The sequence below is a fragment of the Corvus moneduloides genome, chromosome 2, assembly GCF_009650955.1.
Source record: "Corvus moneduloides isolate bCorMon1 chromosome 2, bCorMon1.pri, whole genome shotgun sequence".
NCBI lineage: Eukaryota > Metazoa > Chordata > Aves > Passeriformes > Corvidae > Corvus > Corvus moneduloides.
In genome coordinates, this window is record NC_045477.1 from 36,869,139 (window position 1) to 36,896,523 (window position 27,385).

General features: G+C 38.4%; 1 protein-coding gene across 2 annotated transcripts in view; it reads right to left on the reverse strand.

Moving 5' to 3' along the window:
* The window catches only part of NOX4 (NADPH oxidase 4), a 113,688-nt gene that overhangs the window by 83,771 nt on the left and 2,532 nt on the right, over window positions 1–27,385 (reverse strand). Inside the window, exons 3-11 of one of the 2 annotated variants that reach the window (XM_032099126.1) lie at window positions 18,594–18,704; window positions 17,584–17,668; window positions 16,824–16,921; window positions 14,927–14,954; window positions 12,275–12,347; window positions 7,674–7,754; window positions 3,594–3,822; window positions 1,452–1,616; window positions 1,259–1,321 (exon numbers count right to left, since the gene is read on the reverse strand). In XM_032099126.1, coding sequence (XP_031955017.1) covers window positions 1,259–1,321; window positions 1,452–1,616; window positions 3,594–3,822; window positions 7,674–7,754; window positions 12,275–12,347; window positions 14,927–14,954; window positions 16,824–16,921; window positions 17,584–17,668; window positions 18,594–18,704 — 933 coding nt within the window. The remainder of the gene's footprint in view (window positions 1–1,258; window positions 1,322–1,451; window positions 1,617–3,593; window positions 3,823–7,673; window positions 7,755–12,274; window positions 12,348–14,926; window positions 14,955–16,823; window positions 16,922–17,583; window positions 17,669–18,593; window positions 18,705–27,385) is intronic. The other variant, XM_032099127.1, reaches the window with a different exon arrangement.

The following is a 27,385-nucleotide window of genomic DNA, read 5'->3' on the forward strand; positions in this document are numbered from 1 at the left end:
CATTCCATATCAAGTTATCTTCAAGCACTATACAAAGGACACTCTTAAAAAGTGCCTGCTGCCATTAACAACAGATAAATAACATATTCCTCTGCTTTGTACTGGCAAAATGAATAGCCATGAAAACTTTGCAAAAGTGCCATTAATGCTTTGCTAGGCTATACAGAGGCAGCTTCCCTCAAATGAGATTCATTCCTAGATTTACAGCACAAATTTTACTTTGAGTGGAATTTAGTGTGGGTTCCCCTGTGACTCCTGGCTCAGCATAAAGATAAGTAAATTAACAAACCAAAATAAAACACTCCACAAACCCAAAGAACTGGACCTGGTTGTGCCCTCTGTTTCTGAGGTAGCATTAAAACATCTCAACTGTTCCATAGCACTAGCTATAACTCAGTGGGGATAAAGTATCAGTTATCAGTCCAAAGAAAATAATCAAACGTGAATGTTTATCTCTGCAGTTTTCTTGAAGAAGAATGACCAATTCAGGCAATCCAAAAGCATTTACTCCAATTGGAAGGAAAAAGCTGCCACTAATATTCAAGCTCAGACACTGCTTTTGTAACAATATAGCCAGTCAGTGCAGTGATTTTTTAGCAGAATCTCCCAGGTCTCTGCACTGAGTACTCCTGAAGAACTTCAGGTCTATTTATATACAATTGCATATTATTCCAGTCTGTCTCTAGAGGTTTCAGTTCCCATTCTAGACCAATTGAGTAGAGTAAGTAGTAATCCTAATATTGTATGATCTCACTGGTATATCACCTTAAGTCATCGATATACCTCTTAATATAAAAATAAAGCAGAAGACAATTTTAGAAACTTATTTTTTTAAACCTGATGTTTTTCTGACTTTGGAAAAGGCAGTCGCAGAAATGTCCTTTCATTGAAAAAGAAAGATGGCAAAAGTTCATTAAAATTTGCACTCATTCTGCATTAAGGTCTAGAAATATGGCTGAAACTTCTTTTAGAGTAATTATCAAAGTCATAAGGATTTTATTGATTTTTTTATTATTGATTTTCACTTATGGATGACTTTGAAAAAAGTTCCCATTATCATTTTCTCAACAGCAGAGAAAATTAAATATGTATTGAGTACTGTCACACAGAATAATCATGCCATTTCATATTCATTGGTACCCTCATAAATGAAACATGAGCTCTTCTGGTGAGAACTGTCACCTTGAAAGAAACAAAGACCGTTTGCTTACCAAATATAAATAAAAGAGAAAGAACCGAAAAGAACACTACTTCTTACCATTGTAAGAGTGAATGGATGGCTTTCCAGGGTGGACACTCTGGGACAGTGGAGAATAACATACTGAAATAAAACCACAGAAAAGATACATTCAAAGCATTCAGTGATGGGCTAGTACTTACAGAGTGATAGTCATCCCTACAGACAATCTCATGAGAAAGCAGAGTGATTTTTTAGAGGCACATTAACTCACCTGACCAGGCCTTGCTTCAAAATCATCTTTCATCATCCTGACTTCAAGGACATTGGAGGGGTGGCTTATTACTGAGGTTATTGTGACTGGTTTATTGCTGCGGATGTAGCGGTACAGCCTCTCCACACAGTACAAGCACAGAGGTCCAGAAATCCAGAACCAGGTCTAAGGGAGAACAAAAATAGCTTACCTCAAACACTTAACTTTCTGTTTTCTATTTTCACAACTACATGAGTGCTTGCAGGATCTCACTTCACATCTAACATCCACGCCTCTCTACATGCAGAAACCAAGAGTGTTCTGAAGCCTTAATCAGTCTAACCAGCAGCATCACCCACAAGCACAAGCAATTTCAATCATAAAACTCATCAGGAAAAAAATGCCAATGACCTCATTTGCTACCACATTATTCTGGTTTTATGTAGTTAGATTGCAGCTGCTTTCAGCAATGAAAGACACAGTACATATACAGAGCAGAGTACTATACAGCTGGTTAACATTTATGGGAAAACCCTGTCTGACTTGCAATATCATTTAACTTATTACCTTCTTATAGTCATCTCAGGTTCAAGTAAAAACTGAAGAAAGCTGCATTCTTGTTCTATAGAATTTATGTTGATATTAAACTAGTGTAAAATCATAGACAACAGAAAGAAATGAGCACTTCTGAATTGCAACTAATTTTCTCCCATGGAAGATGTGTATGCTAGACAGAAAATGCCCTGGAAATGCCCATTTCTCTGCACTGATTATATGGGGAGTCCTGGGTGACTACTCCAGATGGAGACATTTGCAGCTGCTCAGCTAAATCCCATCCTAAGAGTCAATTACCAATAGCTTATGGCAGACTTATGTACTAATTACACATCTGATCAGTCATTGGAGCTGTGGCATTGAAGTGCCCTCAAACCTCATCTATCTTCCCTCCCTTCCCAATTTCTGATGTTACACATAAACATCTCTTGCTACTAGCAGAGTATTTACTTCCAGCAAAAAAGCCTTGCAAGTCTCAGTACCTCACAGACTTTTTTTTTTTTTAAACTTGGTATCACAGTATTTCCAAATCCAAAAAGTCCTAAGAAGTGTTTCAAGGCTGCCAGGAGAATATTGAGTGGCCACTTCTTTCCATGACTCCTTTCCCATAAATGGATCTAAAGCAGGCATCTTAAGCCCCAAGAAGACTCCTTGCTGTCCTGTGGGTCACGTGGAGCCAGATATACACTGATGCTTGTAATTCAGGAGTACTACCACAACAAAATACCAATCCAAAGAACTTAGTTGGAGGAATTCAATGTAGAATTAAGTGTTTCTCATTATGATTACGTGCTCCGTAGAAAAAGGATTCCCACTGCAGCTAGTAAGGGACAAAAAGTTCAACAGGGAAAAAACAATAAACTCCTGTGGGGTCTGTTATGGGACCATATTGAATGGTGGCCCTTGGACTCGTGACCTCCATATTTGCAAGCTTCCTCAGGCTACTTGCCAGTAAAGCCCAGATCATCTTTTCTCAAAAGAAAAGAGAAAATTTGGATGAAGAAAAAGCTGCTGCCACAAAACACAAAGAAACAAAAGGAAAATGGAAAACAGAAAAAGAAAAGGCTTTACTGTCCCCACTGTCATCATACTCATTTACCCATGCCACATATAAAACAAGCCTGTCTGCAAACAACAGACTATAAAAGCCAAACCACAACCAACTGCAACCCAGAAATGAGTATTAGGACTTGCATCTGCATGGTAAAAAAGAGAACAAATGGAGCTTGATTATTTCAATTAACTACTGCCACACAATGCTTACAAAAGGACCTTATGAAATGTTATATAAATGTTTGCTCTGAAATGCGACACTAAAATCACATTTTTAGCAGGATCAATACATCTCTTACAGTGTTGTTCAAAAAAGAACATTACAGCCAATCTCTTGACATTTTTTTCACCCTCCCTGTTCTATGCACCACATTGTAATGCACATCAGGGTTAAATACAGATTGTTTTTTCCCCACCAAATCTTTGAATGTCTCGAAAGGTTTTAATATTTTCCATTATTAAAACATCTGGTCTGGAAAAGCAATAATTAGCGGTTATGGCTGACTGAAAGGCTTGGCATGGCTTTTAATACCTGAAATGTCGGATCATACAGACCTCTGGGAAGTGCGACTGGAACTTGGGCTCCTCGGAACAAACTCTCACAAAGCTATTTTGTACAAAGGGTTCTGGTACTGGGAGGTCCTCTGGGAAGGGCTCAGTAGTATAGTCAGGAAGCAGCTCTTCAAAAGCCTTTGGCACAGTCAGATTCTGTCGGAGCGTTTTGTTAGGATTAAAGCAACCAGGAGGGTGTTCCTCTAAGTTGGTCTGGTACTTGAGCACTCCCCTACAGAAAAATAAAGATAGCAAAGACACTGAAGTAACAGTAAATAACAAACAACTTACCTTCATTTGGAGAGGACTTTGGAAAGCAGTCACAAGCCTCCTCTTCTGTTAGAAATTTTGTTCCGTTTGCCTTAAGGACTTTCAATGAGATTGAAGCTTTGCAACAATAGAGCCTTCTGTCACTAGAGGCAAGGTTTAACTTTTCCAGCTCACTTGGCACTCCCTCACTGAACAGCCTCAAGCTTAACACTGCTTGAAAGGGGAAAAATATTGGGGGAGCCTTCAAAAAAAAAAAAATTAAATAATCACATTTCCAATTCAATCACAGGCTGTTTTCACTCATCCTCCCTACAGTCAGCAAGCCCTGTTTTTAAGGCAATCTTATAGCAGAAGTGGCCTAAGCTGCCAAATCATAAACTGGAGGAATGTTCCCACTACTTGGTGTCTATCAGGTTTGCACACAAATAAATAGAAGGAAAAAACAAAGTCCTGCATGATAGCCAAGGAACCTTCCTTGCAAATTATTTTATGGGGTTCATCCGTTTATTTTCCCCCCCTCAAGTTAAGTTAAATTTACAGTGAAATGAAGTGAGAACTTTGAAACTGCAGCTAGAAACACTGAAGAAAGAATTGGAAACCTAAGACACTCTGGGATATCTCAGGACATAAATGAAACATTAAAAATAGGGAAGAACAGATAATAGTAGTAATAAAATTCCTCAGAAGTACTAGTTGTCTCCAAATCTAGCTTTGATGACCGTAAGACCAGAAGGAAGAATATTAAAAAAAAAAAAAAAAAAAAAGCTGAATGACACCTGTAGAGGATGGTGCTGGGTGGGAAATGAGACATACTGAGACAATGCCCTCTGAGTGCTAAGCCTTGTTGTGAAGGCTCAGCTCAAGTATGCAATCAAACATCAAGGACATATGCTCCCCCCTCCTCTCCTCAACATACACAAAGCAGCAGCAGCAACAGAGTTTAATTCAGAAGAAAGAACTAGGACATCTGCAATATCCCCAACCTAAATGGGCTCTGACAGGCTGCTGGCAATCTTCCCTACCAAAATGCAGTCCTGACAGCTAGTAACAAGCTTCCTACATGGTCCAGTGAATCATGTCAGCTTGGAAGTTAAGCCTGCTCACTCTTAAATTCCACATCTGACCCTGGGAGAATCGTTTGGGAAGTGTCCTTGCACCTACACCCATGCTTCTGCCTGCATTTATTGCTCAACCATGCCTATCGCTTGCATCTGGCATCACTGCTGGTCACCACATACTGGCAAAGTGACAGATACCCATAGCATTCCCTGCTCTATAAATATTATGGTGCCTCATGGATTTAGCTGGAAGTCAAAGCCCATGCAATATTTTTCAAGTGAACCTTGTGTGTATGCCTGCCAGCAACTCCCACAGCTTCTCTGTTCTCAGCACATCTCGAGAGAGGATTGCCTTGAGAGTAGCTGCAAACACGAGCATCCCCTCCAGTGATCTCTAGTTTATTTAAACTATTACAAACATGCTAACTGAGTGGCAAAGCTGCCTGCTAACAGAAGCTCAGTAACTCCCATTTCTGAAGCTGTCAAGGAAAAGTAAGCCTTACGCACCGAAGATCAGTGCCCAGAAAGGTTGAGTTCTGCACTGAACAAACCATTAACATATGACCGATGAATCACAACACTTTATATATTGCTGAAAAGTGGTTGGCTACCTGAATAAGAGGATACTGTAAGAACATACCTACAACAGTTTGAAACAAAGCAAGAATCCAGCAATACCATGGAAATACTTTACTCCTAAGACAGGTAAAACCTCACTCAACCTGCCTGCACAGTCCAGCCACAGGAGATGCCTTGCTCTGTACAGCAACTGGCCATGCATCTGCAAATCTCCAAGACATCCCACACAGGAGTAATTTGGGCACCTAAGAATGGTTGTCTAAGCTTTCTTACATCTCAAAACAGATCACAGAATTATTTAGGTTGGAAAAGACCTCTAATATCATAAAGTCCAACCACTAACCCAGCTCTGCTGTGTTCTCCACTAAAACATGTCCCTAAGTACCACATCTACACATCTCTTAAATACCCCCAGAGATGGTGACTTTATTGCTTCCCTGGACAGCCTGTTCCAGTGCCTGACAACCCTTTTGGTGAAGAAATTTTTCCTAATGCCAAATCTAAATCACCCCTTGTGCAACTTGTGGCCACTTCCTATTGATCTTATCAATATCACTAATGGAGCCAGGAATCAGTCCAGCTCACCTCAATGTAGATTTCTGAAACAGAAAATTAGTTGAAGCATCCTTCAGGCTCCATTGGCTGTATTTATGAGAACTCATTAGACCATAATGGGAAAGACACTGAGAAAACATGTAGAGACCTACATTTAGGCAGTATTTTAAAGTTGAACTGACTCCCACTCTCCATGACTCATTCCTCTCCCACTTCTGACACTCAGTTCTTTCAGATTTGCACTGAATACCTTTGTAATTCTATACTAAGGAGGCTGTGTACCAGAATATGCCGTTAAATACTTGGTATATTACTGCCGCCTTGGTTTGCAAACTTGGTAAATGGAATATGGTTAGGAAAACAAAGGTAAAGGATAATACCATGAAGGAGATTAATTAAACTGGACATGAAAAATACCCCAAAGGCAATCACTGGAACAGATTGCCTAGGGAGGTTAGACGATCTCAGTCACCAGATGTTTTAAAGAAGTTAGACAAACACCTGTCAAGAATAATTTAGGAAAAGTTCATCCTGGCCTAGGATGGGGAGAACAGGTTAGATCCATCTTCCCCAGCTATAAACAAGTGATAATGCCATAGGAAAAAAAAAAAAAAAAAAAAAAAACCAAAAAAACCCAAATAAACCCCTAAAAGAAACAATGACCCAAAAAAAATTCCCCCAAGACCCCCAACAAACTCACCAAAAACTGGAATTGTGTCCAGGAGTTTCAATTGTTTTGAACTCATTATTTCTCAAGCTGCATGTTTTATTCAGCAATGTATTCCTACTATGTTCTTGCTAGGTCTAATTCCTTTTCCAAGTTTAAGCAGCAGTGCTCAGTGTCACACATTCAAGCACCCTGTGTTTCAGTAGGTATTTGATGACATGGAGAAAAAAACCTCATTCAAATACACCTTCCCTCCTCTGCACTCTGCATCTACATCCACAGACGAAACTTCAGAGATGTTAATGGAACAGATTTTCACAGAATCATAGAATAGTTTGGGTTGGAAGGGACCTTTAAATGTCATCTAGTCCAACCCCCAACCCATGCAGACATATGTCATAAGTTTTGGAAGATGCTTTACCTTGCAACAGAGCTCAGTTTGTTTGTGCCTGATACAGATCTGACCATCAGCTTCATGGCACATAAACACTTGTCTGATATTTGTGAGAAAAAGAAGAAAAACTAGCAAATTTTGTAAGCAAAGAGAAAGAGGTAATTAGGGAGAGGCCAATCCTTTCCTCTTCTTCGGAGTCAAAAAGAAAGGTAGAAAGGAAAATGCAAGGGAAGCAACTTTGCTTCATATTCTTGTCTCAGCAAACAGGTAAGAGAGGGCAGAAAAAGAAACAATGTTTTCTTCATTTCTCACTAGACACTGGGCAATGGAAATGGAAAAGGAATAATCTCGAAAGTGAAGAAGTTTGTGCTAGCTGGCTACAGCACTCACAATTCTCCAAGCTACAACCTGATCTTTATTTAAACACACACCAGAGGACAACAACTTGTCCCAAAGTTGGCCCACTGTGCTCAAGCGAGCTTGGGAAAAGCAGCAATCAAGGAAACTGCTCTTTTCTGGTTGTGCTTCAGGAAAAGGAACAGTATTTTCCATTTACTTACCCAGAAACATGCAGCATCAGCAGCATATAGAAGACAAAGAAAAGGTTGTGTGTATACCAGAAGATGTCATAGTTTGAAACCCTGAAAAGAATAAACCATGGTTCAATGCTGTTTCAACTCAGATGGAATCACTGCTAATTAAAAGCAGACCTGTGCACACAGGACATCATTATACACTGCATAGTCATGCAAAATAGTCAAAGCCCAGTATGTTTTTCCACAGGCACACTGTACTTGCACACAATTAAGTGTTGAGAAGAACAAGTGACTGGCACAGAAGTAATAAGCTGAGATGGAGAGTTAAGGATGTAGAAGTACAGAGCCAGCCAGAGAACTCTTCTGAAATTAAGAGACATAGGTCTTTCATAGGTCCTAGATAGTCTCTACGAGATCCTTACAGCTGGGATAGTTCTTCCACCTCCAGTCTCAAAACTCAACCTCTTTACAGTGAGTGTGACCTTGCATTCTCCCTGCCCCAATACAGTTTAACGTGTCACTAAGGCTGTAACACACAAAGAGGTGGCATGGACAGCAGCAGAAGGGCCAGTGGGAAGTGTAAAAAACTTGTGAGGGTATAAAGTGGAAGGAGATACAGGAGGAACAGGACCTAGAGCAATGAGACAACAGGAGCACACAGGCAGGAGAGTTTCCAGGGCAGGAGGCCACATACATTATGGCTCTAGGACTGACGGTTTTGGGAGGAACAAGAACATTAACACTGTGAGATCAGGAGAGGTGAAGAGCACTTCCTTTCATCAGTAATTTGTTAGGCAATATGAAAAGAAGCAAGACCAAACAAAATAACCATCTGGAATGGTTTTGTTTATTTTGTTCTAGAGTAAAATAGTTTTTTCTAGAGTAAAATAGTTTTCAACAAACAACAACCAAATGGCTAAGAAAATACCCTACTTCATAGCACACAAACACACCTCTCACACTACACACCACGGTAGGAGAGTCCCTTCTAAAACCCAAAAACCTACCCCCATTCATAAACCAAACCAATTATTAAATAAAAAACATCTTTAGTTCTGAGAACATGGTTTAAGAAGCTATCCCTCTGACACAGATAACTTTTTGCAGATTTTTTTGCTCTCCTATCTCCTATGGTCTTCTATATAACTGCTCTTCCTTCAAGACAACTGAAGCATATACTGCATGTATTTCTGTCAATACAGAATTTGTTTTCTTTCTCAAGAGAGGAAAAGCAATTTTGATAATACAAGGGCTACCAAAATGAAATCCAAACAGGGAAAGGAACAAAGAAGGAAGCAAAGGAAGGAATAGAGCAACAGCAAGGCTCTGAAATCCTCTCTCCACAGTGCCATTCTTCCCCCAGTCAGCACTATGTTAACACTGTTTCCTCCTTGAAGCTGCTCAAACCTTTTCTAACTCCCCACACCCTGAGAAGCATTTCCATGAAGTCACTCATCAGCATCCGTGAGGAGTTGTGGGAGTAATCATCAGCAAGAGGAAAATAAGAACAATGGTATGCAGAGTGGAAGCAGAATTGGAAGGCACAAAGAGAGCAAAATTTACCCTCTGGCCCAAAACAGGTCACAGAATCCTAGAACTGGACCTTAAAGATCATCTAGGCTAAACCCCCATACCATGAGAAGGGACAAGGACAGGTCTTGGAGCTCTGGTTTAATTTGGTATCATACTACAATACCAAAAGCTGCACACTGAATTTGTTTTATTGGCTCTTGAACACCTTTTTCAGAATGCACCAATTTTTCAAAATTTCAGTGATGAAAAGTCTATCCCCGGACTGCTTCTGACATGTTGCTTTCAACAGCTAATTATTGTCACTGATTAAAATTACTGTACACTTCTTGTCTGAAAACGTCTAAATGTCAGCTTCCAGCCTGCTGAGCATTTTATTCTTCTTTCAGCACTCCTACAGATACCTCTACTATAAAATCCTTGTTCCTCACATGTATCAAGTTCCCCTAAGCGTGAGCAAGCCCTCTGAACTTCACCTCCTTAAATTATACAGGCATGTAAATCCTTGAACCTCTTACCATGAAGCGTATTTTCCAACAGTGCAATAATTATGCATTTCCTACTTGTATCCTTGAACTGTGTACCCTACAGATTAATACAGTATTCCAATATAGTCAATAATCTTCCTATACACACATTTTTATAGCTCTTCAGAACATTTCCTTTTTTTACATTCCTAGGGCTTAAAATAGACACTATTCACAGAATGCATGCATTTCTTAGGAATGTGAAGTCCTGAAAATTTGAAGTTGAATATTTAATTTTGGTTAACCTACTTTAGAATTTTGCAAATGAAGACCTGCAAGAGTTAATTTACTGAGAAAGGTAAGGGGAATTTATCATGCTTTAAAGGGACACACTAAGCAGCACAGTTCTGGAAAATTTTTTTTTAATCCTGTTACAGACAGTTTTGAAAAGGAAGATATATGTGGTAGTTAAGAAGATGAAATTGAAGACTAGAATATTTGGTTACAAAAATAGATGGCATTGCAGAACCTTATCTTTTTATTGTTCTTTTTAATACGTGACTTCCAAATCTTAAACATTGTTAATTTTAAAGTTGGCAGAAATGTCAACATTTATTGATGGGATTTACTGTGTTTTCTGGTAACTTCATAACCCTACTGAAAACAAATAATGAACACAAAAATGTTGGTCTAATTCTCAGGTATGACATGGCAAAAATTGAGAAAATTTTTCAAGCAATAATCCTTTCCCCCTTTTAAAACATTAGCAGCTAATTCAATCCTTCTAATACTTATTTGCACAGTTTACTGAAAAGGCATGAAAATAGAAGCATTATCATGCATAGAACAATTTCAGGAAGAACATACAAAGGAAGAAATCACTAAGCAGGTCAGTGTGCAAGAGCAGATTAGGGATGAAATCCAAGACTGTAACAGTCTCTGAAATATATTTTACAAAGCTCAGTTTCTGATAGAGAGTGAACATTTACAATTAACTTTCCTAAAACTGCACTGTAAGCTCAGCCATGATAGGGCACGTGAGAATCCACAGGGAGAGAGATTGAAAAGGGACAGAGATGCATGCAGCAACTTGTTTCCTTAGGAGAAAACGCTATAATAAAGACGAGCTTGATCTCTATGCCTGAAGGAGAAGCCAGGACAAAAATTCCAAATAAGAATTATTGCTAGAGTAACAGGAGATGCAGATTATCTCTTTCAGGGCTTTGATTCTGCTGGCTAGATGGCAGAAAGCTGGGAAAGTATTGGCACTTACACTCACTGTGGAAGGAACTAACAAGCATGTAACTTCAAAAGATGTTGCATGAACCCCAAAATTATTTCCAAGAATGTTTACAACTACATATATTTTTCTATGTTTCCCAATCACTAATACATTATGTTTTTCTAATTTAATATGGCCTTGAAGACAGGACTTTGTTCTGGCTCAATGCTGCAGAGCAAAGTAATTGTTTTATTTTTCCATCTTCCCAAAACTGTCTTTCTTCTGCAAGTAGAGCCATCTGTGTGGACCATGTAATGTGCAGCCATGCTGATATGTCATGCAGCAGCCTAATCCTGCACTTTTGTAGCCTGCAGTGCCTCACAAAAGTCTCAGCCCTGGAAGAAGCCTTGTCTACTGAAAATGCACAAGTATTTGCTGAACTACTTTCTCAAATCACAGGATAACATTGCCAGGTAACACAGCTACTCAGGAAAGACAGATTACTTCAACAGAGTTCAAAACCACTTATCTAACTCACATGTTAATGGAGCACAATAATGTTTGAGGATACATAATAAATGTATCTTTCCATGTTTGCTGAATTGAGATGATGCACTTACATAAACACTCTGTGAATTCAACTTCTGTAAAAATGAAGAGGTTATTTTCATATGTTCAGTTGCAGAACCCAAGCCTTAAAAAGACTTCAACATTGGGCTAGATCCCCCAAGGTACCAGTCATTCACAGGTCAGAATGTCAACTCACTGGAGGACCAAACCTTTAGAAATCCCAGCAGCTGCTCTGAGCCAATACTGCATTGCTGTTTGGTATATTATAATTCACATTAAAGAGAGTACCTCTGACAACCAGAAGCAGAGCTTTTAAAAGCAACGTTCGACTTCAGTAGCATAATTTTGTCTGTTTGTTTCATTGCTGATAGTTTCAGGTTTTGGGTTTTTTAGGGGTTTATTTTGGGGTTTTTTGGGTTTTTTTGTTTGGTTTTTTGTTACCTTTTTTTTTTTACAGTGTATTCTTACAATTAATTGGTGAAAATAATTAAGATAAAGATAACATCTTATTTTTCTTCCAGTGGACTTAATTTATGCACTGGACAGAACTTCCCATATGCTGAGTTTACTGTCTCCCTGTACAACCAGGAATAAAAATACTATTTAAATTTTTAAAAGTCCACATTTTTAACCGAGCATGCTCATTAAATAGTTTTTTCAGAAGGCAATTCAATCAGGTCTTGTAATGGTTTTAATACAAAATTCACTGTGCTAATTTTACTGCAAGCTAGGAAAAAAATAGGACAAGAAAACTGGTATTTTTAACACTCTAATCAGTAGGAGAATATGATTACTGAAATGGCATTTTTCAGCATAATGATCAGATTACATCTTACCTGATGGCATACGTGGAAGCTGTGCACATTAGGAATAATACTAACACCATAATGACTCCAGTCAGACCTGGAACTAAAAAGGACATAAGATAGCTTACATTTGAACTGTGAAGAGGTATACTTGTCTACTATGACCTTTTAAGAAAGCGGAATTAGACACACAAATCATAATTTAATCAAACTCTTGAATGTACTTATGCCTTGAGGACAACTCATATACCAAACCAGATAGGAAAGATGAGTTCTTGTGTAATTCCCCACCTTCCAAAGAAAAATACCCTTTTCCTTGCATTTCACCATGCATCACAATTTCCTATTTGTCTTTGCTCCTGTCATCTTTTGCTTGTGACATCTGTGTCTAAGCAGGTAACTAAGAATAAACACTGTTTACTTGCAAGACTGACTGTACAAGTTTCTGTCTCTTTTTTATTCCAAACACTACACTCTGTTGATCATGACAATTAAAAACCTGGTCAGGGACAGAATTTCAAGCAAATCAATTTCTATGCAAGCTGTCACTACAATTTTTTGCCAGCCCATTTCATTCTGGAATGAGGAAGAGCCTGAAATTACTCTCCATGGCATTGTATCATGCCTGAAATTGTTGCCCATAGAGCAAGGTCTGCGAGAGTGATCTGCAGCCAACTCTTGGGAAGGAAAGGTTAAAAATATTAATGATTGGACTCATCTGCTCAAATGAAGACTTGTACCAGAACTAGTTTATCCTCAGCTCTTTTTTAAGTCAAAGGAGAGAATCTCAAATCTTATCTTTTTATAAACTTCTCAATACCCATTCATTGAAAAGTCTGATACCCAAAATCTGACACACAGCAACTCACTCCTGTTTTTACAGCCCTACAATCAATGGAAGTTTTCTCATGGACTGCGTAAAAAAACTTGATTTCGCTCCTTCATGGAAAGATTGCAATTAAAAGGAGTTGCAATAAGAAAAAAATATGCATTCTGTCCACTGCCTCCTTCTTAATTTCTTTTTTCTCAATCTGATTTGATGTGTAGCGTGCAATGAATCTTCCCTCTGACACAAATACCTCCAATGCAATTGCAGTACAGCACTTGATCCAGCTTCCTACACTGCCACTCAAGCCAGAGGTCACCTTTTATGTCCAGTTTTTCAATTATCTTCTCCATCAAATTGAAATCACTCACAGTCTTGCCCCAACTTATCAGTGCATTTTTACTGTTTCCTCTCTGCCCTGTCCCTGACTCTCCTCCACTAAGTGTAATCTTGAATACTTGTTCCTCCCACAGTCTCACACCCTTATACAAGGAGGTTCTTTCCTGGACTGATCTGAAAAGCCATCATCGCTCTATAAATCCTCCTGATTCCTTATTCCTTCTGTTCACTGTTTTGAACTATCTGAGAAGAAACCAGAGGTTTTTTAATTATTTGCACAGCTCCAAGTGGAGCAAAATCTTGGTCCCTGCCTGGGCACTCCTTCAGCACAAATAGTACATGTTACTAACCAATCATTAGGACAGAGAATGAACAGACTAATTTTAAACTTAAGATTACTTAGAATCACTGCTTTTTGCAACAGTGTACTCAAATTTTTGAAAATGCAGTATTTTAGTGGCTGTCAGAGGGTAAAAGGCTTTCTACCTCTCAACTAGAGAGCTTCCAACATGTCCCCACAAGCCAGGACAAAACCTGATTGGACCATTCACTGCTCATTCTCTATCGCAAGTCCTTCTCCTTCATACAAGATATTAAACATAATCCTCAGTTGCTTGGTTTGATTCTCCTCCCTTCCATCTTTAATTCCCCCTTCTGCCAGTTACCTTCTTTCAAACCACCACCACTGATTCAGTACCTACACCCATCACCCAGCCTGCTTCCAGTTAGCAGATAACTCTGACCTCAGATTCTATCACTTCGTTTTCTCACTTCCTCTACTCTCAACTGATCTAAACCCTCCCTAGGTCTTTTGGGGAATACTGTCGTGCCAGCTGCTAATTCCAGCGCACCTATTGGGATTGACAAACCTAGAATCATTGCTGTCTATTCACGGATTCGATCTGACTGTGCCCTAAATGCTACCAAGTCGGGATTTTTGTGTTTGATCCAAATAAGGAAGAAAGTGTGATGGCATCAGGAATTTTATCTGCTTATGAAGTGCTACAGCTCAGTCTGATACCTGCCCCTTCATACCCAAACACTGCTCCCTTCTAAATTCCTGCAAAAATGTCTTTGTCTATTTATCCTTTATGAGTCCTGCAAGCCTGATTCCCATGTAACAGTTTAGATTGCTCAGAAACTCAACCAGACCTTAAACAAACCAGCTGAAGCAAAAAGACTGCTTTCCTGTTATGTTTCTTTTTCTAGAAATTGGATCATTTAGGAATTTGGTTTTAATGTTACGGAGAATCTCTGTTTGAAACTAATGTTTTCTGCTGACTCATCTGTACAACAACAGATTTGAAGATGCTGCTTATCCTGCTACTGGGTTTATGTAACTCCTGCTTCCTGACTATTGGATAAGCAAACCCAGGTTATATTAAGACAAATAACACAACTCCAGATTGCTGAGATACAACAAATGGAGCATGCCGACACAGGATCAAAAGAAGTTTTGTTTGCAGTGTTGATGAGAAGCAGCAAACTTTTCTCATTCAGTTTTGCAAAAGACTTACCAGTTGCAAAAAGTAGTTTCCTCGGGTCCTGAAAAATAGACAAGCAAGAACAAATAAAATCAGCATATGGGATTTTATATCTACATGAATAATGTGATAATAATAAGTAGCCCATAAAGTTCACGCATTTTAAGACATACGAAGTCCCTAAATCTGAAAGCAGGAATGAATTTGGCATTTGGTAACAGTTTACATTGACTGCAATTCAACATGAACTGAACCTTTAGCCTTTGCATTCCCCCAGCAAAGATAACTCTGATCTATAATTTTGGATTCAGATAATTTTACAGATAACTGTTTTATTAAAGCTCAACTTTACTCAGTTACCTCATTCCTTTGGGAGGACAGAGTGGAGCAGAAGAGGGAGAGGTTTTGAATTTAAATGTAAGACAGGAGGCAAGCATTTTACTGCCAGCTACATAACCAAGAGATTTGCACTGAACCCTATTGAAGCAAGACTGAACACAAACAACCTGACAGATGTTCCCATGTCCGTCACCACGTGTGAAAGGAAGAGGGGATATTTCAACATCAGGTAAAACTGCCTCACTTTCCCTGATCCTATACTTCAAGAGGTTTTGTCTTCACTGCTCAGAAAAGTTTTTTATTTAAAGTTGCAGTAAAATGCAGTGAGGGGAGATGTTTTCATACAGGACAGGAAGAATGAAGTGACCCTCTTTCTGACCTCATCTGCATCCAGATGTGTGTACCCAAGTAAAGATGAGAGTAGCATCCAGACTATCCACCACAGCTAAAAAAGTGATTTAAGTGGAATTCAAGTACAAAAGTTCAAGAGCTACTAAAGTACCTAAAATTCTGGAGTTTTGACTCTAGAGTTCCTAAAAAACTTGCTATTGTCTCCATTTTCTATTGCAAAATTCCTAAGGCTGCTTAGTAGAGGCTTAGAACCCTGGCACGTTCTTGCCTGAGGCAAGCTCCTGCTAAAGTTCCTGATGAAGCTAAGTATATCAGACCACTCCTAACACAAGCAACACACAGCTCAACCCAGAAGCTCAGCACAATAGTTGGTGTTGGCATGTCTGTCTGCCATTGAATAGCTTGGTGATTAGATCATTCACCCAGGGAATGGAAGACCTTGGTTGCTGGTCCTTATGAGCCTGGACTGAGTCAAACTCTCCTTTTCCAGGAAACAATGCAGCTGGGATAGGGTCATTCTAAATATCTCCTAATGAAAATGGTAGAAAAGAAATGCAGACTCAAGACTAGAATGAACACAAACATGAGGGAACTTGATTGTAGCCCAAGAAGAAAGGGTGCTGGTCTCTGGTCTTGCTTCTAAAATCTGCAAATATCTCTCCAGTGCCAAATACATGAGTAAGCACCTGGCCAAGAGACTAGGAATCTGATGTTCCTGCAAGAGATCTACACTACAGTCAGAGAAGACACACAAATCAAGTATTTTGCAAATAAAAATCAGCTTCCTGCCCAGTTCATGTAGATAACCAATTCCATGCTTAGCATATATCCTCATATTTGCATTCACTGCAGCTGAAAAATGCAAAATCAGTTTCAAATATCACTGTATTTTAAATACTGGAAATGCAGAACAAATGTGCCCAAAAAGCAGCAGAAATGTGTCAACCAGGCCCACCCAAGGAAGAGAGAGAAGCAGAAGAGAAGCAAGAACAAGGTGCAAGGTGAAAGTTTTGATGATTGCATTCTCCATCTAATAATCAAATAGGACTGAACCTTGCTGGCTTTAATACATGCTTTGTCCAGAGAAAGAAGTAAAATCCACAGGAATCCACACAATGGTGAGTTTTCAGTGCAAGAAACAGCAGCACTGTATAGATCACACAGTGGCACTGAATATGCAAACATTCATATATTTAAATTATATGCTCAAAAACAAAATATGAAAGGACAGTTGGCTCACCTCACCACGATAGTTTGCTGCATTTAGGGTCACAAATTCTTCGTTGTAGTTCTCAGAGAAGTTAAGAGCATTCACCAGATGAGCAGCAACATGTATGACTAAAAAAAAAAAAAACCAAAAAAACTGAGTAAAGCTGAGGCTCTCTAAACAAGTGCTGGATGTTTCCCGTGGCCACCCAGATGCCAAGCTATAATCATATCACCTGCATGAGATATACCAGGGACTAAAGAATTGTTAATTGTTTTTCTAAAGTAAATCAGCTTATAAATATTAATGACAGAAATCTGTATGTATTTTAGGATTTTTTTTAACACTACAGCAATAATTTCTGTACTGCAATGCTTCAGCCGAGAGACAACATTCAAAGGTATACAGCCAAGAGTATTTCTTCTTCACCAAACTGGGTAGTTGTCTCCACTGCTCCCTCCTCTGCAGGTAAGCCTGTAGTACCCTGCTTTTTCATTTAAATTCCTTAGGCACAATGAGGGTTCACCTGGAATGGCAGATTTTGACCTGATCTCACATATCTGTCTTCTAAGAAACTAGCATTTTAAGGAAAAGCTTGACATTAGAATGTATGCCCATGTGCTTAAAGCAAAAAATGAACCAAAACCCACACAAATTCGAGAAAGCATTTACAATTTAAGGCAAGCAAGCACAGAGCAAGACTACCCCCAAATGTACTGCAGCAGAAAAACCACAAAGTACTGCTTCACCGTGCTTCCAAAACATGCTGCCGCTCAGCACAGTAAGAGCTCACCTGAAAAGATGCATATTGTAATACCGCATGTCACATGGAAAGTTTTACTTTTATCTAGCAGCCTTCTGGTTTTCTTGCTGGCAACCTAGTAAGAGAAGAATTCAAGCAATCTCTTCCAAAACAAAACAAAGAAACAAATACTAACAGCAACTGTGGTGATATAACAGCATCCTCAGTTTTTACCAGGTTTAGCATCTTCGCAAGCATAGTACCTAAATTTAAAAACTACTAGATTATGCCAGGGAGATAATTTTGAGAACTTAATGAAGAAATTACAGATGAATCTGTATTACATAGATGTCAACAGTACATAATTTACCTCCTGGCCTTAATATTTAGGAATTCCAGCACTAATTGTGTAGGCAACACTGACTCTTTCATAACCAAGATCAAATGGAATGGTGTATTTGCATACATATGTGCATCTATAGCTACCAATCTTTTGGGTATTGTCACATGATTAACAGAACTTACAGGTTCAATTTGCAAGCATCTAGCAAATACAAATATTCCTCAAAAGGATTACTGATATTTTTGTAAAAGCAACTGGTGAATCACAAAGAAGCTAAACCATTGTTTCTCCCATGATAACAAATGTATCAGGTTCAGTATTTTTATTTAAAGTTCTATCATCTCCAATAGGACACTTATGTTCATGCAGACACAAAGTTGTTTGTGCTCTGTTGAATTCTACCAGGAAACAATTGAGAGGACACAGATGTCTCTAATATAAGAGTTTGGAAAGACAGAGGAGAATTCATCTGGCTACAGTTCCACAGCAACTCGCCATCCTTCAAAAATGCACTGAAGAAACCATCCTCATGATGGTCAAATCAAACCAGACAATGCCAGCCCTGTCTTCAAAGGCATCATGAATCTAGGCTGAATGTCTGATATTTGCACCATGCAAGCCAATACTGTATAAAAACCAGATCTTTTTCTATTACTTTGAGACTAAACAGAGACCAGGGCCCTCTTCCCAAGTGCTGCATTCCGGGGGCAGTACTCACCTTCTGGGATCCCCGCAGGAAGGCCAGGAGAACACGGCACATTGGTAGCAGGACGAGGCAGCAGTTGAGATTGAGGACAGATGCCGAAGCTCTGCTAACACACAATCCTAGCTGAACAAATATTGCAAGAGTTAGATTACATGAGAAAGGAATGGTACATGTGTCAGCATTGTCTCTTTTTCTTTGCTGTGAAACCAAATAGTTCCCATGCTCTCTGACTTGTCAGAGAAGTGGCGTTTCATGATGTTTTATTGTACTGGAAAAAGCCACAGTACACACAGCATGCTATCCTGTTCTCACAGAGAAGGAAACAGCTCTCATCCTTGCATCAAGAAGTTATTAATAATTAATTTTGTTAACAACAAATGACAGCTTTCTACCAGAAGAGCCAATATCCTCATCAGTGCCCAAAGTCGCATGGAACAAAACATCTGAGACAACAGTAAGTGTCCACTGAGAAATCACCTGAAAGCTTCAACAGACATAACTAAATAAAAAAGTGACAAATTTTATGATGACACTAGAAAGCCACTGAAGTGTAATGATTTTCTGTTAAGCCACAAAAAGATGTAAAAAAATATTGATTCAGTCAAACTGAAATGATCGTGGTGTTCCAAGGACTGTTATAGAATTGTCACAAAACTCCTCATCCATTCACATTATGCAATGCCATATTTGGACACAAAGAAAGTAGGTTCTCTTCAGTTTAACTGCTCAATAGCTGGGAACTGTAATAAAATCTAATTTCAATAACGCTTTCACTGATATATTTGGAACTTACATAATTAGAACAAAAACACTTGTCAAATAAATGAACAAAGCACACATTCATGTCATAAACCTGTATTTTTAATCTTATTATATTATCTCATTCATCTATGATTTTAAAAAGTTAGCAAAATGCCATTGTTCTCCTAGTTATTAGGTTGAATTACCATTTTACTAGCTTATATAAAAGATGCTTTTAGACTGTCAACAGATTTCTGGAAGGATATTTCTTACAATGTTCTTAAAACCCCAAGTTCTTCAACTCCTGAATAAATTAGTTAAAAAGTATTATAATATTAAAGATAACTCAGATACTGCAGGAGTATGTGAATGAGTTGAACAGTTACAAATTATCTAATAAAAATTACTAAAGATTTATTACCTTTTCAAAATGAACCTACATAAAAAAATGAGCATTTTTTACTTTCTCAGACAAAAAAATTAACCTGTGAAACATCTATTATATTCTTGTCTTTGTTATCAAGAAGAAACAAAATTTATAGATTTATGTTTGTGTCACAGAAATGGATGAATATATAAGCTAGTAAAAATAAACAGAATAACTGCACTTCACAATATCTGGCAAGATCTCAAGCACAACAGCATGACTAGAGTTTCTCCAGTACCAGTACCATAAAACATCACAACTGCCTGCTCTCACAGTTAGCAACATCCATGTACCCCACCTGCTCTGCAGCACACCAGGGCATGGCACAAGCAGGAAAACAAAAGGAAAAAATGTTCAATCTACCTGAAGAACCAAGCTCTGCACCTAAATCCTTTTTCTCTTCCAGCTACTCTACATTATCTAGTTAGATCTGAGTGCTAGGGACCTCCTCACCAGACACTACCAGCTTCCAAAGAACAGAGCAGTCACAAAGGCACCTTCTCTCAAAAGGTGCCCATGAGAAGTAGGAGCAATTACCCCACAAAATGTGCTCTACCTTGTTTTCTACCATGTAAATGTGGGATCTCCAGCAAAAAATCCCAGGAACAGATCATCTCCAACCTACTGAATGATAGAAAATAAGACTAAAATGAGCCATGTCACTTAGTTCTTTCCCACTCTCCAGATGTCCTCCACTATTTCTTCCAATGTACTGTTAGTCTTCTTTTTCCTTACATAAGACCTCCCTTGCTTCTACTTCATCTGTTACTTCACTCTCTGATCACTTGCACAATGAGAAATTTTTCTTGCTACTCTTCACTCACAAGCCATGTTCTTCAGACCCTAGGCCATCCTCTCCTCCCTGCTCTGGGCCCTCCCAACTGGTCCAGAGCCCAAATGTACCAACTAAGGACCAGCTACAATGGCCACAACCTCCGCAGCTGAGCTGGGATTTTACCAAACACTTATGTCACTCTCCAAAGTAGGATAAAAAAATATTATGTGAATAGCCACAAAAAATACTTCTCTATCCTTGCTCTCAGTAGCCTAAAGTGACTTCAGAACACAGCAAATATTTTTTAACTGTGAGGCAAAATGACTAGAAATGACCCTTGAACCGACTGAACTTAATGAAAAGTAAAATGTCTCTATAATGCACTGTTTGCATATACAACACTGTCTCTATTTTCGTCAAATCCTCTAAAGAGAAACTGAAAATGAGCTATACACCTCATGGAATCAGTAACTTCAGACACATGGTCATTAAAACATATAAGAATTTTTATGGGGGCTTACTGATGTGCTACAGTATTGCAGCGATTAAATGAGCATGATTTGAAAAACTCAAGTATTATGTAGAACTAATGTTATGCAAACTCCAGAAGTAAGATGAATCACTTTTGTAGCTGTTGACTAACACCCAAAATCTGAAAATGTTGCAATACCATTAATGGGCAGTTTGAAAATTTTAATAAGTTCTGTTATTGAATGACCTATGTGATACATCACTAGTTTCTCAAGAATTTATTTTGTCTTTGACTTTAAACATAAACTAGGCATGACATCAGTTATCCAAGACTCTCTTTACCAAGCACAACAATTTTGCTTACAAAACTTCAACAAACAATAGTTTGGTCTAGAAGAGAGTTAATTCTACACCGTATTGTATTAAATAAATGAAATAATTCCTGTCAGATTTCAAGGAGCATTTGGACAATGCTCTGAGGCACACGGTGTGATTCTCAGGATGTCCTTCTCAGGGTCAGGAGTTGGACTGATGGGTCCCTTCCAGCTCAGCATATTCTGTGATTCTAAGTAAAATGCCAAACAATTTAACAAATATGAAACACCAATGATGTGTAGAAAAGGCTACCCTACTGACCTTCCTTTGTTTTCCTCCACTATTTAACAAATTGCAAATATTCATTCACAATGCAATTACTATGGAAGAATGCCCTTACATTCATCCTAACTCAATGCTATCAACACCTGTATGAAGCAGGAAAAGAAAAAAAAAAAATAAAAAAAGAGAGACCAGCAAACAACTTCTGAAATATGCATTGCACTTCCAAGAAAGTGCATTCAAATATTAAAGTATTGTTACCAATGGTTCATATAAGGTTTTACTCTGAAGAAATAAAGTTAGGCAGTATTTCCTGCAACAAGCCCATGACTGATTTGCAAACAATGGTAAATACATTTAGCAATTCTTAGAATCAAAATTCACACAAGAATAAAAGGTTTTAAGTTTGCTCTTAATATATATCCAAAAGCTAAAAATATCACCATGAAACTAATTCTTTCCAAATGGTTTCCAATAGATCTCTTTCTTAACTTCCTTTGCATTGCCTGGCTGGCATAGTAACAAATTAACATAGTACCTTGTTGGAATTTTAAGCAATAGTAGAATAAAGAATGATTTTTGCTCTAAGGCAACTCACTGGGTGTAGAAGGGAATATATATCCTTATTAAGTAGTTAAGAAATGAGAGAAATATAATCCTCTTTTCTTCCTAAATATTTTTACTGTCTTAAGAAAAAAAAATAGTTGTTAAGCATGTTACTAGCATGTAAAATTTCTGCAGGATCAAAATGAAAAAAAAACCCACACCCAAAATCTCTGCTGGACACTATTTTATCCAGCTTTGCTGATACTAAATTCAAGCATTTAACCACCTCCTTCTGTAACCTGTCTACCTGGTACAACATACACGGGTATCCAATTTTATGGAGGGGCAAAGAGGTGTAGAAAACCTAAAGGATTATTCAAATTTACAGAGTAAATCTGTGGCAAAGGTAGTAGGGAACTGGACCGTCGATAAACTCAAATCCTAAAAACTAGATTAGATTTTTCTCCAGACAAGTATAAAGCAATCACCACCTTCTCCACAGCAGCATAAAAGAGCTTCAGAATGTAAGTTCCAGTTATCCCTGTCTGATGTACAGTCCCACAGAAACCCAGATGGACTCCTTTGTACAATGTACAAAGTAGGACAGAGAAGTGAAGAGTCAGTTCTCGTCATATCTTGCTGTCAGCAAGAATGAAAATGAGATAATGAGCTTTCTCTGTTAGGAAAATGATTTCAGTATTAGACTGAGGGCTGAAGTACCTTACTGTACCGTGTACCCCAGAATTCCCCAAAGTTTATCAGTTATAAATACAGAGATGAACGTTACCTGCAACTGCCATGCACAGAAATCTGATATTTGATACATAGTTGCAAAATGAAGACTTCAACAAACACTGTCCTATCTTACCTTTTAAGTTAATCTTGTATCCAAAAAATATTAGAATAATGCAAACCCTTCCACACCTGAGAATGATGTGATTCTTTTTCTCAAGACTTCACCACCTAAAAGCAACAACCCTAAACAAGTCATGGTGCAATAGAGACACCACACTTGATGCTCTCTCTGAGAGCCTTTCTTTAAAGTTTTTCAGTCTTCTATGGTTCAGGGCCCCTTGAAATGTTCTGGGAAGACTCACAAGCCTCAGGCTGCTCTGTAGACACGGGTCACAGACTACCTCCCCAAATCAGTACTGGAGCAGCTAAAGCTACTTATTTTCCTAGGTGAGACAAACTGTGCTACATGACATACCTCCTTTGACCCAACTTCCTTTTCTTCATAGAGTACTCCTTGTCTTGAGTAACAGAGCACTGATAATCTAAGATGAAGGACAGAGCTGAACTCTATGCATAGCAATTATTCCCCTTAGGCCTGTCAGATCTGGCTGGAGATCTAGCAATAAACACATGAAGTAGCTGAAAGGGAGGAAAATGTGAGGGTAGGGGAAACCTACCACAACATGTGAAAATTTCTACAAAAGTTTGACTTGGCTTTGCTCCTGAAGAAGGAAGGTTTCAAGGAAGGACTCTGTAAATCCCAATCTCATGTACTGCAACCCTTTAAAAATTAAGTGGTGCAATATTTTTTAATATGTATGGGGTATCTTCCCTGCACTATGCAGAATCGATATTCTCTCTGTTCACTTGTAACTCATCACACAGGCATTCTTTGAAGGTTTTCCATTTCTTCCTGTCTACAAGTTTAGGTCATGTTCCCATTTTACACGCAGTGTTTTTGTGTAGGATGTACTCCTCCTTCCGCTTACATCAGTCATTCAAATTGAAGAAAGCAACTAACTTAATCTTGAGTGCAGTAATAGCTTCTAGCTTCTCTGATAATCTCCAAGCAAAGTGTATCCACTTGCAGGGTTTTAGGCCAACTGTTCATCTTGATTAATCTATTAATCAGTTAATTTAATGCTAGAATCCTGACCTCAAGAAGGACAATCTAAGAAAGTACTTGTCAGTGTTGCTGAGTTACAGGCTTCTTTATGCGTCACGCAGAATGATGCACACAAAGACAGGAAGGGATCTCAAGCTTTCTTCCACATTTGAGTGTTCCAGATCATCCTTTTTCTATAACAACACCACAAAGAGTGACAGTGTTTTACATATTAATGAGCAACAAGAGCCTGAATGTTCATCCTGCAAGACCCAGCATGATCTAATCTCCATAAATTTTGTCATGAACCAAGGGACTAATGGTACCCAAGTCCCTCCAAGAGATTCACAACACACTACAAGTCTAGATGATATAGTAGTAAAAATCTCAATCATTTGAGATGTACCTCTACTAATTCAACCTTCACCACTGACAGTTTCACAAGAAATTCTGCAAGGGTGGAAGTTTTCCCATAAAACTTAGTAATATAGGTGTCCTTCACTGGATTACTGCCATTTGAACTTGGGGGGGAAAAAAAAAAGCAAAAAAGCAAACAAAAGAAATATATGGTACAATGCTCAAGTTCATCACTGGCTATAACTGAGAATAAATCTCAGCAGTAATGCTGAACTGTTGACTGTGGAGGACAAAGGGTTGAAGGAAAAAATATTTTGGCAAACGAAAAAAATTTAGAATGAGGCAGAGAGTGCAGGAAGAGATTTACTTGAAAATTGAAAGGGACTACAAAGATAAAGTCTTGTGGATTAACACCCTCAGTCTTCACTAGGGAACTCTGTATATATATGTATATATACAGCTACCATAGCAACATAAATCTATTATTAGACATTTTCACTACATGCAACACTCTAAAGAGCAACTCCTGAACAGCCTGGTTAAAAGGCATCTAAATCTCAAAACCACACTGCATTGAGGAAAACAAAGGATCAAGATTCACAGCTTCCTCCAATGCTAAGATGTGGGGGATAAGCAGGTTGCAGTGTGGTTGCAGAATGATCAATGAAAGTGGAATTTGGTCTCAATTAGTAAAATCTCTATCATTATGATAAACTAGCAAGGAGAGACATGAAAGTTACTGGAACATCTGGAACATATTCCAAGCAGTGAATAAAAGTGACAAATGCTATGCACAATATTGCACAGTAAGAAGGCAGGAACCATACAGACAAAATAGTGAGGCAGCACTTTTACTTTTCAGCCCCATTTTCAGTTATTCAATCTTTTTCCAAAGAGATCCTTCCGACAATGCATTTTCTTCACTTTGGTCCGAAACCCAGAAGCTTATTTCTCGCATTAACCTTTGACTACATCACAGTTATTTGAGCAGGGACAAGAGAGGGAATAGGGAAAGAGACCTTTCATGCCATGACAAAATGAGCTCAAAGCCCTTTCTGCTCTTGGGGAACTCAAGCAACAAAGAAACAAGTATTTCATTCAATGCTGTTAAAGCAAGACTTCAGTTCTATAAGGCCAGTACCAAATTTATGACTGATTTTTTTTGACCAGGCACAAGCAAACTTCTTGGACAAAAATACAGCCAAGCTAGTCTGAAGGGAGAAATCCTGAAGAAATCCATCATCTGGACAATTTCACTGACTGAGCGGACTCAAAATCTCCAACATTGAAGATTTTGGAGTCAAGTAATTTAAGACTCTTCCATTCTGTAATTTATGCCGACTACACGTTATAGTATCTATCATGAACACAAAGATAAGACTACTCCTTTCCTCTTTACCAAACTCTTTTATAAGAAATTTGTGTCTGTTGGGGATTTCTTTACAGGCTTCTCTTCTTTAAGCAATGTAAGACCACAAGTTAACATATATCAAATCATAAAAAAAATTAGATTCTTAATCGTGTTTTTGAACCAATGTCAATGAATGCATTCATAAAGTAAGACTATGACCTGCAGCGTTACAAGCAATTCAGTATCCAAAGGGATGGTTCATCAAAGCAAAACTACTGGAAAGGGATTTGCATCCCGTGGTAAACTTTCACTGAAAGCATTATGTAACCACAGAATGATTCTGGTTGGGAAGGGATCTCAGGATGTCTCTGCTCAAACCTCCTGTTCTATGTTCAACATCAAACTCAGATTAAGTTTGCTCAGAGTTTTTTGCCCAATTAGGTTTTGAAAACCCTCAGGGATAGAGATTGCACAGTGAAGAGTTCAGGGTCTCAAACTGAGCGAAGCAGAGGTATTTGACACAAAATAACACTAAGTTTCCTGGTACATAAAAGGTTGATCAACCTCCTCCTGGTACATTACTGCCTTCTACTTACTTGTTCCCTTTGTGCTTCCAGGATAGCACCATGTTCTTAGTGCCTTTTTACAGGTGTAGAATTAAGGATCACAAAGACTACCATTGAAAGACTGACTGAGAGTTAGGTACCTAAATAATTTTAAAGTCCTGTTCTAAAGTATCTTGTTCAACATCACAGAGAATGCAACTGGAAAAGAATAAACTCAGTAGACAGCTGAAGGGAAGTAAATCACTTCAGTGACCACTGAATGAAAGACTAACCTCATTCTTTCTCCTTCACATCAGAAAGAAAAGAGATGGCATAAAAACATGGCACAGTTGAATATACTCTGGATATTCAATCCAAGATCTCATTTCATATCACAATCTGATTTCCTACAGCAACCCTTCTTGTTCTCCATTCTGTTACTTGGTAAACAACAAAGTTACCTGTGGTAAATCTTTCCACGCTTCAAGTGCAAAAGTTCTTAAGGTGATTATAGCCTATAGTAGCATACTAGGAAAGAAAAAAGCCAACTCCTTAGGAGACCTCGCAGAAAAAAACAAAGAAACTTTTTTTTTAATTCAAAAAGTGCCACTCCTTTTTGGCCATTTTGTTAGCTCTCTGGAAAAAGGAAACAGTTGTCATGGAAGTATCCATAAAAGAGATCACTCGGTTAAGATAAAAAATATCAACTGTTGAATTACAAATGAAGAATTTAATCTAAATCTCAAAATCTTCAGACACCAAGAAATGGCACAGAGGCTCTCAAGCCCCTCACACATGCATGGAACCGAGAGGAGACTGGTTATGTAGATGGGCCACGGGTCAGTGACTATACAAACCAAAAGAGAAAAAGAAGAGGGGCAAAAATCCCCGTGGAAGGCAACTGCAGCTATAGTATTGCTTATGCCACCTCCTGAGGAAACCAAATTGGATTCAGTTTTCCCAACCCTTGCAAAATAATCTCTATGATTAATACACACACAGATATACTGAAGAGAAGGGAGAAGGCTAACTTTGGAATCTACAGGATATATTTAGATTAACTGCAAAAGGTGAATTGCAAGAACATTCTACAGTAGTATTTTCAAAATTTTAAATTTAGTTTCATAACTTTGACCAAAAGTATCTTCTAGTCT